The 14,684-nt window shown below is 48.8% G+C and overlaps 1 protein-coding gene across 1 annotated transcript in view; it reads left to right on the top strand.

Annotated features, from left to right (window-relative positions):
• The window catches only part of DPF3 (D4, zinc and double PHD fingers, family 3), a 280,919-nt gene that overhangs the window by 178,997 nt on the left and 87,238 nt on the right, over positions 1–14,684 (top strand). The window contains exon 6 of the mRNA XM_011983118.1: positions 7,893–7,971. Within this exon, the coding sequence (XP_011838508.1) occupies positions 7,893–7,971 (79 nt within the window). The remainder of the gene's footprint in view (positions 1–7,892; positions 7,972–14,684) is intronic.

Here is a 14,684-nt window from a genome sequence, read left to right on the forward strand (position 1 = left end):
GTGTGTTTATGTGTGTGTGTTTGTGTTTGTATATGTGTATTTGTGCGTGTGTGTGTTTGTATGTGTGTGTGTGTGTATATTTGTGTGTGTTTGTGTGTATGTGTGTGTGTATGTATTTGTGTATGTCTGTGTGTTTGTGTGTTTGTGTGTGTGTATGTGTGTGTATGTGTTTGTGTATGTGTATTTGTGCGTGTGTGTGTTTCTATGTGTTTGTGTGTGTGTGTATATTTGTGTATGTGTTTGTGTGTGTATGTGTGTTTGTGTGTGTGTTTGTGTATGTCTGTGTGTGTGTGTTTGTGTGTGTGTTTGTGTGTTTTTGTGTACGTCTGTGTGTGTTTGTGTGTGTGTTTGTGTGTGTGTTTGTGTGTGTGTGTTTGTGTGTGTGTGTTTCTATGTGTTTGTGTGTGTGTGTATATTTGTGTATGTGTTTGTGTATATGTGTGTTTGTGTATGTCTGTGTGTGTTTGTGTGTGTGTTTGTGTGTGTTTGTTTGTGTGTGTGTGTTTGTGTGTGTGTGTTTCTATGTGTTTGTGTGTGTGTGTATATTTGTGTATGTGTTTGTGTATATGTGTGTTTGTGTATGTCTGTGTGTGTTTGTGTGTGTGTTTGTGTGTGTTTGTGTGTTTGTGTATGTCTGTGTGTGTTTGTGTTTGTGTGTGTGTTTGTGTGTGTGTTTGTGTGTGTGTGTTTGTGTGTGTGTGTTTCTATGTGTTTGTGTGTGTGTGTATATTTGTGTATGTGTTTGTGTATGTGTGTGTTTGTGTATGTCTGTGTGTGTTTGTGTGTGTGTTTGTGTGTGTTTGTGTGTGTGTTTGTGTGTTTGTGTATGTCTGTGTGTGTTTGTGTTTGTGTGTGTTTGTGTGTGTGTTCGTGTGTGTGTGTTTGTGTATGTGTGTACAGATATTTCTTGCGGGGAGGCAAAAATCCTTCCTAGGCGGTGATGGGTTCTTCTCGTATCACATCAGGGGCATATCCTGTCCAGTTCTGCTTTGAATGGTGTTTCAGTTGATGAGTAGATTTGAGTGTTGTCAGCCTGATCTCTCCCTTATACAGTTCCTCGTCAAATTTTTACTTAATGATTTTTGCAGCCATTGCTAAACTGGCCTAGACCCATTCATGCAGGGGAGGGTATTAAAAAGAAAATCTAAATCCATTATTAAAGGAGACTTTTGAGCTTGGACTTCCTGGGCCTTTTGTGAACTCCCAAAGAGCTGTGCATGTCCAGACCCACTTCCTTTCCTTCTCTCACCCCAACTAAACTGACTCGAGTGTGGGAAATGGTCCTCTTCACACCTTCTCCCCACTCTACATTTAGAAGATTGAGCTTGCAGTCAGTGGATATGAATTGGTGTCTGTGAAAACATCAGCAGTCGCTGCAACCATGTATATTTACTGTGTACTTCCTGTAAACCAGGCAATGTGATGGGCTCTGTACATCAAGAGCTACCACAAACAGAGTGATGCCTTTGTGCCAGGTGCTTTAGATTACCTTCTCTATTTCTGCACTGTGCATTATGGCAGCTGCTGGCCACATGTGGCTACTGAGTCCTCAACACGTGACTAGTCCCAATGGAGATGTGCTGTAAATGTAAAATACACATGAAATTTTGAAGACTTAGTATGAAAAAGGAATGCAGAACATCTCATTATTAATTTTTATATTGATTAAATTATAAAACTATCACGTTTTGGATATATTGTTAAATAAAATATATTATTAAAATTATTTGCACCTATCTCTTTTTTAAAAAAATGTGCTGCTGGAAATTTTAAAATGATGAGTGTGGCTCACATTGTATTTCTATTGGTCAGAACTTCTTCCATTTCCACAAGTCGGTCTATTACTCCCAGGGGGTTAGCAATTTGTTCAAGGTCACTCAGCTTAGTAAGGAAGAGGCTAAGATTTGAACATGGGTCTGTGCTTTCTCCTCTGAGTTCATCCCTGGCCCAGGGCCCAGCATATAGCCAATGATTAGCTTGTTGAATGAATGACTGAATGATGGATTCAGTTTTCAGTTGTAGGGGAGATGAGAGAGACCTGGACACAGTGAGGGAGCTGGATGGAACCTAGACTGGCTCTGGGCCCACCAGATACTGGCCAAGCAGCAGCTGAATGGCTCCACGTTGTACAGTGACATTGTGGACATGTTACCCATGGGGGGAGCCATGGAAGGACCCAGAAGGCTGTGGGCAAGGCTCCTGTGCTGCAGTGTGTGAAGCTGCTGCACTCATAGCCTCAGTTCAGCTGTTTTGCCCACTCTTTATTTTTATAATTATTATGTTTTAGAGACGGGGGTCTCACTCTGTTGCTCAGGCTGATCTGGAACTCCCGGCCTCAAGCGATCCTCTTGTCCACATCTCCCAAAGTGCTGGGATTACAGGCATGAGCCACCGTGCCCAGCTCATTGTCCACCCTTTAAAGTAGAATATTCCAGCTACTGCTGGCACTGGAGAACAACTATGTCCATTTCTCTTGTCAGAACCTAGAGGCAGTCTAAGTCTTGCCACCTCTGTGTGTGGTCTCTGGATAGCAGCATTCATATCGTCTGGGAGCTTGTTAGGAATGCAGGAGCCCGGACTCCACACTAGACTAATTAGAATTAGAGTCTGCACTTTGACAAGTCCCCAGGTGCTTTGTGTGTTCACTGAGGAGGCCAGGGCTAAGGTAGCTACAGAATAGGCTCCGCTTTATTTGAACTTAGACCCTGCGAATTCAAATCCCAGCTCCACCACTTACTACCCTCGGGTGAATTAGGTAACCTCTGTGATGGCGGCCAAATTATATAAGTACCCGGGGCCTCAGTTTCTTCATCAGTAAGTTTTGAGTGTTTCATACTGCCTAGATATTATCAGGAGGATGCAAGCAAAGGGCATAACTCTCGAAACTTTGATAATGGGTATTCTCTGAGCGGTGAGGGAAGCCCAACAATTAATGATTGTGTCTATGGTAACTTCAGCCCGAGAAGTCAAAGCTCTTTAAAATTCATGAGATTCTTGTGAGTCATCCATGTGAGTATTAGCAATAAATCAATTATCAGTCAATCATGAAGTATTTATGTACTATGGTGTTCAGGTGCCTCTCAAACTTTATGTGCCTATGGAGCACCTGAGGATCTTGTTAAAATACAAATTCTGATGCAGTATGTCCATAGGGTGGGGGCTGAACTCCTGCCTTGTTAATAAGCTCCCAAGTAATGCTGGAGCTGCTGGTGTCAGGACCACACTTTATATAGCACGGGTGCAGGCCGGGTGCGGTGGCTCACACCTGTAATCCCAGCACTTTGGGAGACCAAGGCGGGTGAATCACGAGGTCAGGAGATTGAGACCATCCTGGCTAACACGGTAAAACCCCATCCCTACTAAAAATACAAAAAATTAGCCAGGTGAGCTGGCACGCACCTGTAATCCCAGCCACTTAAGAGGCTGAGGTAGGAGAATCGCTTGAACCCAGGAGACAGAGGTTGCAGTGACCCGAGATTGAGCCACTGCACTCCAGCCTGCATGACAGAGCAAGACTCTGTCTCAAAAAAAAAAAAAAAAAAAAAAAAAAAAAAAAAAAAAAAAAAAGAAAAGAAAGAAAGCAAGGGCGTAGAGCAGTGGTTCTCAATTTTTTTGATCTCAGGAATTCCTTATACTGAGAGCCCCCAAAGGCTGTTATTCAGGTTATAACCAGTAATATTCATATCACGAATGATATTTGCCATTTTAGAAATTAAAAAGGGAGTCTCTCTACACCTATTGTGATTTAAAAGGTGGCCCAATAAGAAAGATTTAAAAGAACAACAAAACAAATTTTAAACTAGAGAATACACACATAGTGACAGCATCATCACATGTCACGTCGCCTCTGGAAGACTCCATTGGACGCCTATGACAGCGTGAGAGTGAAAAAGGCAAATCATCTTTTAGGACTCTTATGAAAATAGTTCAGACACTGCAGAGTCCCTGAAAGGACAGTCAGGGATCCCCCAGGATTCCTGGGCCACACTGTTTGAGAACAACTGGTATAGAAGATCTAGCTCTCTGCTTAGGACCGAGTCTGTCCTAGTCAAGGGTCTTTCAGCTTTAATAAAAATGGGAAGCATTTGAAAAGCTGCCAGGCCACTGCCCCAAATTTGGGCAACCTTTGAAGATCCAAACCACAGGAAGAGCAGGGACGTGGCAGGGACTTAGCATTGGGAAACAGTAAGGAACCCAGGTAGTTTCTGGCCTCTACTTCTCCCTCCTTCATTCTTCCTGCTTTCATGTGTACATGGCCCCATAAGTCTCCTGAATGTATGGGCCCTCAGTTCAAGTGGCCTACACTAACTAGGGTCACTGTTTTCTAATTCCAAACTCCTTGGAGGTAGAATCTGATTGGCCCAGCTTGGATCAGATGACTACTCTTGAGCCAGCCAATCAACTGTGGCCAGTGGGACAGGGCCATGTGGCACACTCATGGCTGCCATGGCCCAGCAGTGTGGGGATAGGGGTAGGGAGGAGGGGAGTAGGGTGGGCAGTTCTGGGGGAAGGAGGATTGGCTTCCTTTGGCTGGTCAGCTTCAAAGCTTTCTATAACAGAGCCTGGAGACCTAGGTCCTGCTCCTTCTGCTGGCCCTGGGATTGTGGACAGGTCAGAACCTGCTTCATCAAGGGCCAGATAGGAATCATAACACTACTTGGTCTAACTCATAGGGGTATTGTAGGAATTAACTGAGCTACTATATGCAAAAGAGCTTTGCATGCTATGTGCTAAGTGTTAGGGGGTCATAATAAAGTATAGCATGCCATTTTGCCCCCAAGGACCTTTGAATCAAACTAGGAAGAAGATGCTAATACCCATGATACCATTAGAAACAGCAGGTACATGACTGTGCACTAACCAAAGGCAACAGGAGTTCAGAGGAGAGAGATCAACCTAGGCAAGGAGGGGGGAAATAGTGTGTTGAGTGCTTCCTGTGGACTTAGTGCTGTCCCCTGTGGTTTCACACACTCTCAGCTCAAACTCTCTCAACAGCTCTGCTATATAGGTGTTGGTGTGCTCATTTTACAGTTGAGAAAACTAAAGCTTAGAGAAGTAACTTGCCCAAGACATGTAGCTGGTATTTCAACCTATGTCTTATCTGACTTTAAGCGGATGCTCTTTTCACTACTTACTGTGGCAGGAGGAAGATTCTTGGAGGAGTGGAGGTTAGCAAGGGCAAAGCCTGGATCAGGTGTGCATGGGCAGAGGAGAGCATGATCATGGATCAGGTGTGCATGGGCAGAGGAGAGCGTGATCATGGGCTGAACCCGAGGGGATCAGCACTAGGTTGCCACTGGCTGTGTAAGTGGATTGTAGATGGCAATGATTGAATGAACGTGTGAATGCATGAACCTATAACCATGGGCTCCTGTCTTTCATCCTTTTGTCTAATGGTCTGAAAGTCCTGTGGGATGGACTGGGGGGCAGTGTGGACGTAGATCCCCTGTTAGGGTGGACTAGGGGGCAATGTGGAGGTAGAACCCCTTGAGTGGGTTCTTTGAACCCACTCAGGGGTCAGTTGATGAGCTCCTGGATTAGGGTGTGCAATGGAAAGGAAATGCAAAGCCTAGATGGCCTTTGAAGGAAGAAACAATTAGCATTTGGATACAGAAAATGAAGAAGAACCAGCAGTGACTGACTCGCTGCCTGCCTGATTGATTCATTTATTTGGCAAATGTTTATTAAGTGCTTCTTATGTGGCTGGCCCTGTGCCAGGTTCTGAGAATAGTGGTGGCCCCAATAAACATGGTCTTCACCACGTTTGTCTCTCCATGTAGGGGAGACAAAATCAACTTGTAAACCAACACAGGTATAATCTAATGTCAGCGCTCAGTGCCATGATGAAACGGGAGGGGAAAGAAAATGATAGAGAGGGTGTGAGTGGATGTAAGTTGGTCAGGGAGGGCTTCTCTGAGGAGGTGACATTTGAGCAGGACAAGTGGGATTCTGAGTTTCCAAACCTGAGATCTTCTGAGAGACCCTACTGCTTCAGAAAGAGTCCCTTGCATGTTCCCTAAAGTGCCCTATAGACACGATCCCCATTTTGCCATTGAGGAAACTGAGGCAAAGGGAGTGTGGCACACAGAGTCACTCTGCTGGTCAGCCCTGCTGCAGGAGATGAAAACCTGGCTCCCACAGCACCCTCCCTTTCCTGCTGGCAGCTCCCCCAGAAGCCCTCATGCTTCCAGTTCTGCTCGACTCCTCCCCTTCCCCCGGAGGTATTTTTAGTCTCTCAGAGCCCCTTCCCCAGTCTGCTGTTGCCTCGTCATTCTGCTTGACTTGCTTTCACCTGCTCAGAGGCGGCTGTGACAGGGCTGCGGGCTGCATGTCAAGCTGTCCCTGGCTTCCCAGAGGGGTGTGGAGGGGGAGGGCAGCTGAGGGTGACCACCCTCGGCAGTGCGGGCAGGCAGGAGGCCTGTCAGTGCCCGGGGTGACTGCCAGCGCCTACAGATCCCTCTTGGGGTCAACTCTGAGTAATGAGGGCGAGGGGAGGAGGGCTGCTGGCTGTCAGCGCTGCAGGGGTGGGGTGGGGAGGGAAACCAGTGGGAGGGAGGGAGGAAGTGGAATTTGTTTTGGAGAGAGACAAGCTGAGGAGGTGACAGAGGTGGTAGCTTGGCAGGTGGTGTTGATTGGGAAGTGGGTGTGTTTTCTGAGTGTGTGTGTTGCAGGCCTAGGGTACAGGCCTTTCCACTGTGAAGTCCCCAGTGAGTGTGTGCATGGAGTGTGTGTGCACAGAGTGTGAGCGTGTGTGTGAGAGTCTCCCAGGCCTTTCAACCACCAAGTCCCCATGGCCACTTTTCCAAGCCAGGCCCCAGGGGCTGCCCCATTTCCCCTGGACCCCAGGCTGCTGCCAGGTCTCATTCCTCACCTGCTGCCCCTTCCTCTCTGTCCCCAAAGACCCCCACAGGCCCTTTCCTTGGTTGGGAGTTGACTGCTACTCATTACCAAAGAATGACACACGTGACCAGTGTGGGACTTACAAAGGTTTAAAAATAAACCTCGCCGTGTTCTTGTCACCACCGCCCTGGTGCTGCAGAGCTGCCAGCAACCTCTCTGACTGGGCTCTTTGATTCTTGAAGGTAGAGCTCATTCCACCGCCACCCCGGGTCATGCTGACCCTGTCTGGGAGATTCACACAGGGTGATGGTATCAGAAGTCCAGCCCAGGAGACCGTGAGGGTCAAGATCTTCATCACTGGCTGGAGGCCCAAGGCAGACCACACAGGGAGGCATTAGCCAAAGCCCACCCCTACTGAGTAGGCCAAGCCTGGGGTGGTGGCAGGAGCTCCCCTGTATCTACACTAGTGCATTGGGCCTGGATTTCAGGACTGTCTGGCTCTTGGGACACTGGGGGGATGGACACAGGAACCTAGGAAGACAACTACAATTATGCCTCCTTGCCCCGTCAGGCCTTGCTTCTGATACATGCATCAGCTGGTCAGCCGAGGGGCCTGAGGTTGTCATCCTCAGCGGTGTCAGTGAGGCTAGGGGCTAAGGAGCTGGAGGAAGCGGCCTCAGTGGCACTGTAGTGTGTGGGAATTTGGTAGAGGAGGGCTTTTCAGTACGGCTGCCCTGAGTAGCCGAATGACCTTGGGCAAGCTACTTAACCTCTCTATCACTTCAGTCCTTTGATCTGTAAAATGACGACCCTAGTAGAAACCACCTCTTGGAATTGTGAAGATTTAATGAGATGATACAGGTGAGCAACTGAGTGATTTCGGGCACGCGTCACCTGACCTCTCTGGGCCTCAGTTTCCTCCCCTGTAAGATGGGACTGGTGTTGGCACAAAAGTTGGGATGAAGATGGTGTAAGGAGCTTGCAGAGCGCATGCTCCAGAGCCGTAGTGATGACCGTGGTAACGAGCATCCCATACCCCAATGTCTCCCCAGGCTCGTGGCTCTGCGGGGGGCAGGAGGAGGCACGACGCCGCCTCTCAGGAAGACCACGACAAACCTTACGTCTGTGACAGTAAGTATGGGCCGGTCCCACCTTCCTTCTTCTGCCCCTGACCCCAGGGCCCCCCTTCCCTGTGCTTCCTTGGCCGTCCGCCTGCCAGCCTCAGCGTGTGCTCGCCTCTTCCTCTCTGTCCGCACCCCAGCTTACCCGCCTGTCACCTCCGCCGCAGTCACCACTTCCTTGGGCTGCTGCTGCCCCGGGAGGGGTTTCTGCAGAGGGGAAGCCAGCCGGGGTGGCCCCCACCCTCAGTTCTGTGCCCCTACCTCCTGCCATGCCTCCTGCGTGGCTCTCCTCTGGCTCTCTCTCTCACGCTCTCTGTCTCCTTTAAGATTCATCCTCTATTTCTTTCTGTATTTCAGAGAGTTACAAACAAAAGCATAACTCAAAACCCTCCGACAAAGGTACTTGGCTCGTCGTGGCTTTTCATTTGTTTCCCTTTAATTTCCTTTCCCTCTTTCTCTCCTGTCCTAGGTAGGGCAAGTTATGAATCTTTCTATGACGATGACTTACTTTAAGAAATGGCCCTCGATCCATCTCTAGTCTTTCTTGCTTGCTTCAGAAACATCTTTTGGACAAGCGACTCCCTGGCTGACTCCTGAGTTTAGGGTCTGCAGACAGAGCTAGGGAGCCCACGGGAGGCGAGTTGCAGGGAGCCAGGGCAGTGGGTGGACCTCTGGAAACCTGCAGCTTGAGGAGGGATGTGGTCAGCTCCAGACAGCAGAGCACTGAGTGGCGGATTGAAAACCTGTGCCCTAGTCATCTTCTCATGGTACTGGGTACCATTTGCTCATTCCACGGGAGGGCAGCCCTCACCACCACACTCCTAATGATCTTCGCTTGCCATCTTCTCCTCTCTGAGGATGCAGAGCTTCACCATAGGAGGGAAGGGGCTGCAGTGAGGATGGCAGTGAAACAGTCGAGGCTGGACCCTGGCATGGGGCTCCCTCTGGGTGTCCCACCCATCTCACCGGGGTCTGCAGTCTCCCTGAAGGCAGGGAGAGAGCCAGGCGGGGGGGCGCCCAGGGAGCAGGCTGGGGGTGGTGTCTTTTGTCTCCCCCTTCAGTGGCCTCTTTTGATTTCAAAAAGTTGTTCTGTGTCCGATGGGGTGACAGCTGATTGGAGAACATTTTGCTAGAAGAACTCAAACTCCATGACCCCCATTTGGCTGCTTAATACTCCGTGCAGATGCCATTCTCGAGACAACTCCTGCAGGTAACGTCTCCACCCCAAAGCAATTCCAATCCAGGATGAGGAGGGAGCAGCGCACGGGGTCTGGTGCCTTTTGGCAGCACCAGGAAGTGCCTACCTTGGCCTGGGTCTTGCTTCCTACATGGCGTTCAGTTTCGCTCTGATACGTAGAAGCCCAAGCCTGCTGACCCTTGAGAGACTGGCTCTAGGCCATGGGCTGGGAAGGGCCCTCAGACCCCCTTGGGCTTTCCAGCTGTGTTTGGCTTGACCAGTACATCTATCAAGAATGCGGTGGCTATGGCCAGGCGTGTGGTGGCTATGGCCGGGCGTGGTGGCTCACGCCTGTAATCCCAGCACTTTGGGAGGCCGAGACGGGCGGATCACGAGGTCAGGAGATCGAGACCATCCTGGCTAACACGGTGAAACCCCGTCTCTACTAAAAAATACAAAAAACTAGCCGAGCGAGGTGGCGGGCGCCTGTAGTCCCAGCTACTCGGGAGGCTGAGGCAGGAGAGTGGCGTGAACCCAGGAGGTGGAGCTTGCAGTGAGCTGAGATCCGGCCACTGCACTCCAGCCTGAGCGACAGAGCGAGACTCCGTCTCCAAAAAAAAAAAAAAAAAAAAAAGAAATTGACTTCTATACCTCCACTACCCATGCCTAAGTTGAAGAATTGAATGCTTACCTGTTCTGTGACTCCCTGACCCCAATAGAGAAAGCCCTTCAAGACACAAAATTAGACAAGCGACAGAGCAAGACTCCGTCTCCAAAAAAAAACAAAAAACAAAGAATGCCAACAACTGCTTTGGAACTGGGGCATTGCTACTGTATTCTTCTTTTATTTATTTGTTTTAGAGAGGCTCTCGCTTTGTCACCCAGGCTGGAGTATGGGGGTGCAGTCATAGGATTATAGTTCACTACAGCCTTGGACTCAAGGAGCCTTGGACTCCTGGACTCAAGCCATCCTCCTGCCTCAGCATACCCAGCAGCTAGGACTACAGGCCAGTGCCGCTATGCTTGGCTAAGTTTTAAAAATTTTCTGTAGAGACGGGGTCTTGCCTAGGCTGGTCTTGAACTCCTGGTTTCAAGCGATCCCCCTGCCTCGGCCTCCCAAAGTGCTGGGATTACAGGTGTGAGCCACTACGCCCAGCCCTTTGTTCCTCTTTTAAAATGCTTTATCTTCATCTGTGATTGTCTGCTACCGTAGACAGTGGGATCCCTTTTTGCTCTATCTCTACAGCTTTCACTGGATTCCCAGCCAATCATAATCCCGTGGACTCCCAGACACACACACCTGTGTGCCGTTTTCTCCGACTTCACCCCCTCCCAGTTCCTCTCCTCCCACCTTTGCCTCTGACTTCTGCCTCCTTGTGGATCATCTCCATGAAGTGCCCTTTGGGGGCGTCCCTCTCTTACCGGGCACCCCTCTTCTGCAAAGTGCTTGCATCACGCGCTCTCTCGTGAGCCCCCGTGGCTTCGTTTCGGGGCTCTCAGTGCCCTTGGCTTCTCCCGATGCCCTCCCCGCGGGCTCTCTCCCGCCTTCTGTGTGCCCTGTAGTGCCTGGGAGGCCTGATGGCAGGCTTTCTGGAAGTCTCAGTGGCTGCTTTCTTGGCTCTGTCCGCATGCGTGCTGCCTCCTCTCCCTCTCTCGGTGGAGCAGGGGCCACCGTCGATTACCCTTCTCTGTTCTGGCTCTCTTAGGAAATTGTGTGGCAGCTCGGTGATTAATAGACTTTATTTTTATCTGGTGCCCTTCAGACATGTGATCCTTTGGGATAGAAATGACCTTTGGAGAGGTCACGAGGCCCACCCCCCCACCCCCAAACTGGGCAAGGAGTGCTTTTAATAATCTCTAATGCATCCTAAGTAGAGAGGTGTCTGGCCGCCTCCTCGAGGGGTCCCCAGGGATGGTGTTACCATAAGCTGCCCTTTCTTCCAAGATGCCAGCTGTGCTTCGAATGAGTGTTTTTCCTTAATAGGAGCTGAAAATTTTCTCTCCTACAGGTCCCCTTGTCGTTTGCGCATCTTTCCCTAACGAATAGGCACATTAGGGCTTTGTCCATTTGGGAGACCTTCTGAACATCCCGTACGTTCTTGGTTGACTTAGGACCCCAACCCATAGTCTCTGTGGCACCCTGCTCGGAATTCCCTTCCAGGTCTACACTTAAGCATGACACTCCTAGGAAGCAGCGTCAAGTCCAGGTGGCTCAAAGAGCAACAGACGTATTTCCTTATTTATGCCCTGTCCACCCTCTCATCAACTTTACCAGTCGGAGCCTGTCCCAGCCCTGGTGTCGATGCCTCTCCAGGTGCATGCTCTTTTCTACTTATGCATTTGATTATTCCTTCTTCCATAAATCACCTGCGTTTGGTCCCATTGAGTCTCAATAAACAGATCCAATAATATGTGACTTCAATATACAAGATTCAATAAAGGCAAATTTAAAGACATTGCCCAGTAGTTAAATTTCATTCTCCACAGATTTGCCATCCCTGCCATTTTTGTATCATCTATGGTGTGATTTGCATAATTCCCACTCCATCTTTCGAGTTATTTATGAAAATATTAGATCACCTTGGACCCCAACCCCTTTCTGGGTTTATGTGGAGTGGTAATAAGCTATATTCTGATGTGATTTATTTAACCCTTCCTGGAATGCATTCCTGAAGATAGTGGTCCTATGTGTTCTTCCTCCAAGCTTCCTTTTCAAAATGGGTGGCTGGAATATTATTGTAGCTGCTAACGCCAGGTGATAGAGAGTTTGCCTGATGCCTTTCACTCAGTCATTGAATTTCTTCCATCTCAGAGAAATATTAAATCACCTGAACGTGATTGATGTTTTACCCAATCCATGGTGTATGGATGTATGAATACTTTGTTTTCCAGCAAGTAACCAGTCTCTTTTAATTACCTTGAAAGTTTACCAAGCTTAAGGATTAAAGTTCTGTTTCTTCCCTTTTAATCTCTTGCCTAAGGAGAAGTGTTCTTATGCACAAAGACAGCAACTGATAGGACATTGTGGAAAAGGCTGTTGGTGTTTGTGAAAGTGTAGACCTGGACCAGCTGCACAGCAATGCCTAGATGCTTCTTAGAATTCAGACTCCTGGGCCCCACATCAGGCCTCCTGTATCGGAATCACTGAAGGGAAGGCCAAGGGGCCTGCATTTTCTGAGAGCTCTTCAGGGGATTCTTGTGTATACTGGCTTTTGACAGTGATAAGTCTACTTCATTTAAACATGAAGGCTACTGGTTCCTGACTGCTCAGCTCTTGTTATTCCCTGCTTTTTGCATCTGGACATTCTGGAGTCTCCAGGAATTCTCCAGGCAGGTTGCCACTGGCTTGCACCAGTGTTTTAGTTGGTCTCCTTAGAATCTATTCTTTCCATTTATTTCGCATTGATATACAACTCAGCAATCCAGTGCTTGATTTTTCATTCACTTAGTCGCTTTAAATCCTAGCAGTATCCTTAGCCCCGTTTTATAGGCGGGATGGTAATTGGGGACAGGTATGTGGAAGGAATCCTTGGATTTGGGCTACTAGAAAGTTTTAAAAGTCATTTCAAGAGTTTGCCTCTTCTCTTCCTAATTGCTCCCAAGCCTGAATTTTTCTGTTAGCGTCATTGGAGCCAACTCCTGATGAGAGACCCACTTTTCCATTTTCTTTGTTCAAGAAACATCATAGAAAAGAAGTTGGTGATGACGATGTGTTGTTCAGGGAGAACATTTTGTTTCTAAGCATTAGCCATGCGGGGAGGAGCAAAGCAGGCATATGCCCTTTTGCTAGACACAAGGGAAGCAGTGTGGGAAGTTTTCTTTTCTCCTCAAAGTGTTTTCTGAATCATGGTCTTAATGCCTGTGAGTGGGTGCTTAGGGTGTGTAGAGCACTAGGCTAAGTATTTCACATGGATTATCTCTGTAAACCCCCCACCAACCCGGAGAGGCAGGGACTGTTGACCTCACTTTACTCTGAAGAAACTGAGGCTCAGAGAGGTGTAGGGCCTTGTCCATGGTTACACAACTGGGATCTAGGATGCGAACACTGGGATATGATCCCAGCGTCCTCAACTCTAGAACCGCCATACCCTAGGACATCTTCCACACTAACTGCCCCTTAAGTATGCTCTCCTACCCTGGAGTTTGGTTCTCTTGAGGCTGCAGAAGAAACGTTTTCAAAGTTAATTAATGAGCACGCACACCTTACTTATGAGGTGAAGCCCTGGCAGCTGTCGACGGGCAGTTTCTAGGCATCGGGCTGGCAGGCTGGAGTCAGGTAGTAATTACAGTTGAGTGGAATGGAATGAATTATATGATTTCCAGCCTTTTAAATTTAAATCTATTAAAATCACTGCCCCCCAACTAGGGCATTAGGCTAGATTAGTGACAAAAGGCAAATAGACGTGGCTAAAGCCCTCCTAGAAGCATGACTCACCCCTGAGTCCCATCCGGTGTCACACACCAGGAGTGGGTCCTCTCAAGGCAGCCTCTGTCTCGGCAAAGTCTTTGTTCTCTACCACCTCCACCCCACAGATGTGCATCTTCAGTTGTGTGGCCACTTCACGCTGTTGCCTCCCTTCTAGAAACCCAGTCGGGGAGTGTGTTGCCAAACCAGTGAGGGTAGTATCAGAATAGGGTCTAGGGTCTCTTCCGGTTCTAAAGTCTCTTGTTCCTTGGCGGTGGTAGACTTCGGAGAGAAGGGTATCAGGCTGATGGGAGGAACAGGCTGGACGTCTAGTCCTGGTTCTACACCTCAATCGCTATGGCACTGGTTTCCTCCTTTGTCCATGAGGGGATGGCTCCTCCCTTGGGCCTCTGGACTGCCCTCATCAGCACTCCTTCACCACACAGTGGCACCTTTCTTCTCAGGCAGCAGCTTAACAATGATGCTCTTTACTAGGGAGGCAAGATGTCTGGAGGACATGAAGGGAGCAGCGGATTGGGGAATGCCACGGGAAACTGTACCACAGGCCAAGAGGTGCGATGGGATGGGTGGATCTGCGGATTGGACAGACAAAAGCTTGAACCCAAGGCAGTCCCAGAAAATCTGCTTGGTCCCAGAAAATCTGCTTGACATCAACCTCTTTCAAACTACCCTGGTTTTACCCCTAACCAAGTGCAGCAGGGGGAGTTAGATGACTCTTGCAGTTTTGCCAAAAAAAATTTTTTTTTGAGGGCATTAAGGCCCATATTCTTTAAGGCTCACGTGCTTTTTGCTTCAAGCTGCAGTGGAAAAGCCAATAACGCGGCCTTCAGGCTCACTGCCTTTGCCGCTGAAGGGAAACCGGGCTCATCACTCAGTTGTCTTGCAGGTCCTTGGATGGGGGTGCGATGGGGGAGGGTAGGAAAGGCTCGGTGCCCCCAGAAACTTGATTTGTGGAGCGAGGCTTGTGGCATGGGATTGATCCCTGGAGACTGAGTGCATTGTTCCAGCAAAGCTGGGTCTGTTTAAATATTTAAATGCCATTGTGTCATGGACACAGGTTGCAGGTGTTCCGGCAGGACTGGCCAGAGGCAGGGCTGGGGAGAAGGAGGAGTTTCTCTTT

The sequence above is a fragment of the Mandrillus leucophaeus genome, unplaced genomic scaffold, assembly GCF_000951045.1.
Source record: "Mandrillus leucophaeus isolate KB7577 unplaced genomic scaffold, Mleu.le_1.0 Scaffold246, whole genome shotgun sequence".
In the NCBI taxonomy this organism is placed as follows: Eukaryota; Metazoa; Chordata; class Mammalia; order Primates; family Cercopithecidae; genus Mandrillus; species Mandrillus leucophaeus.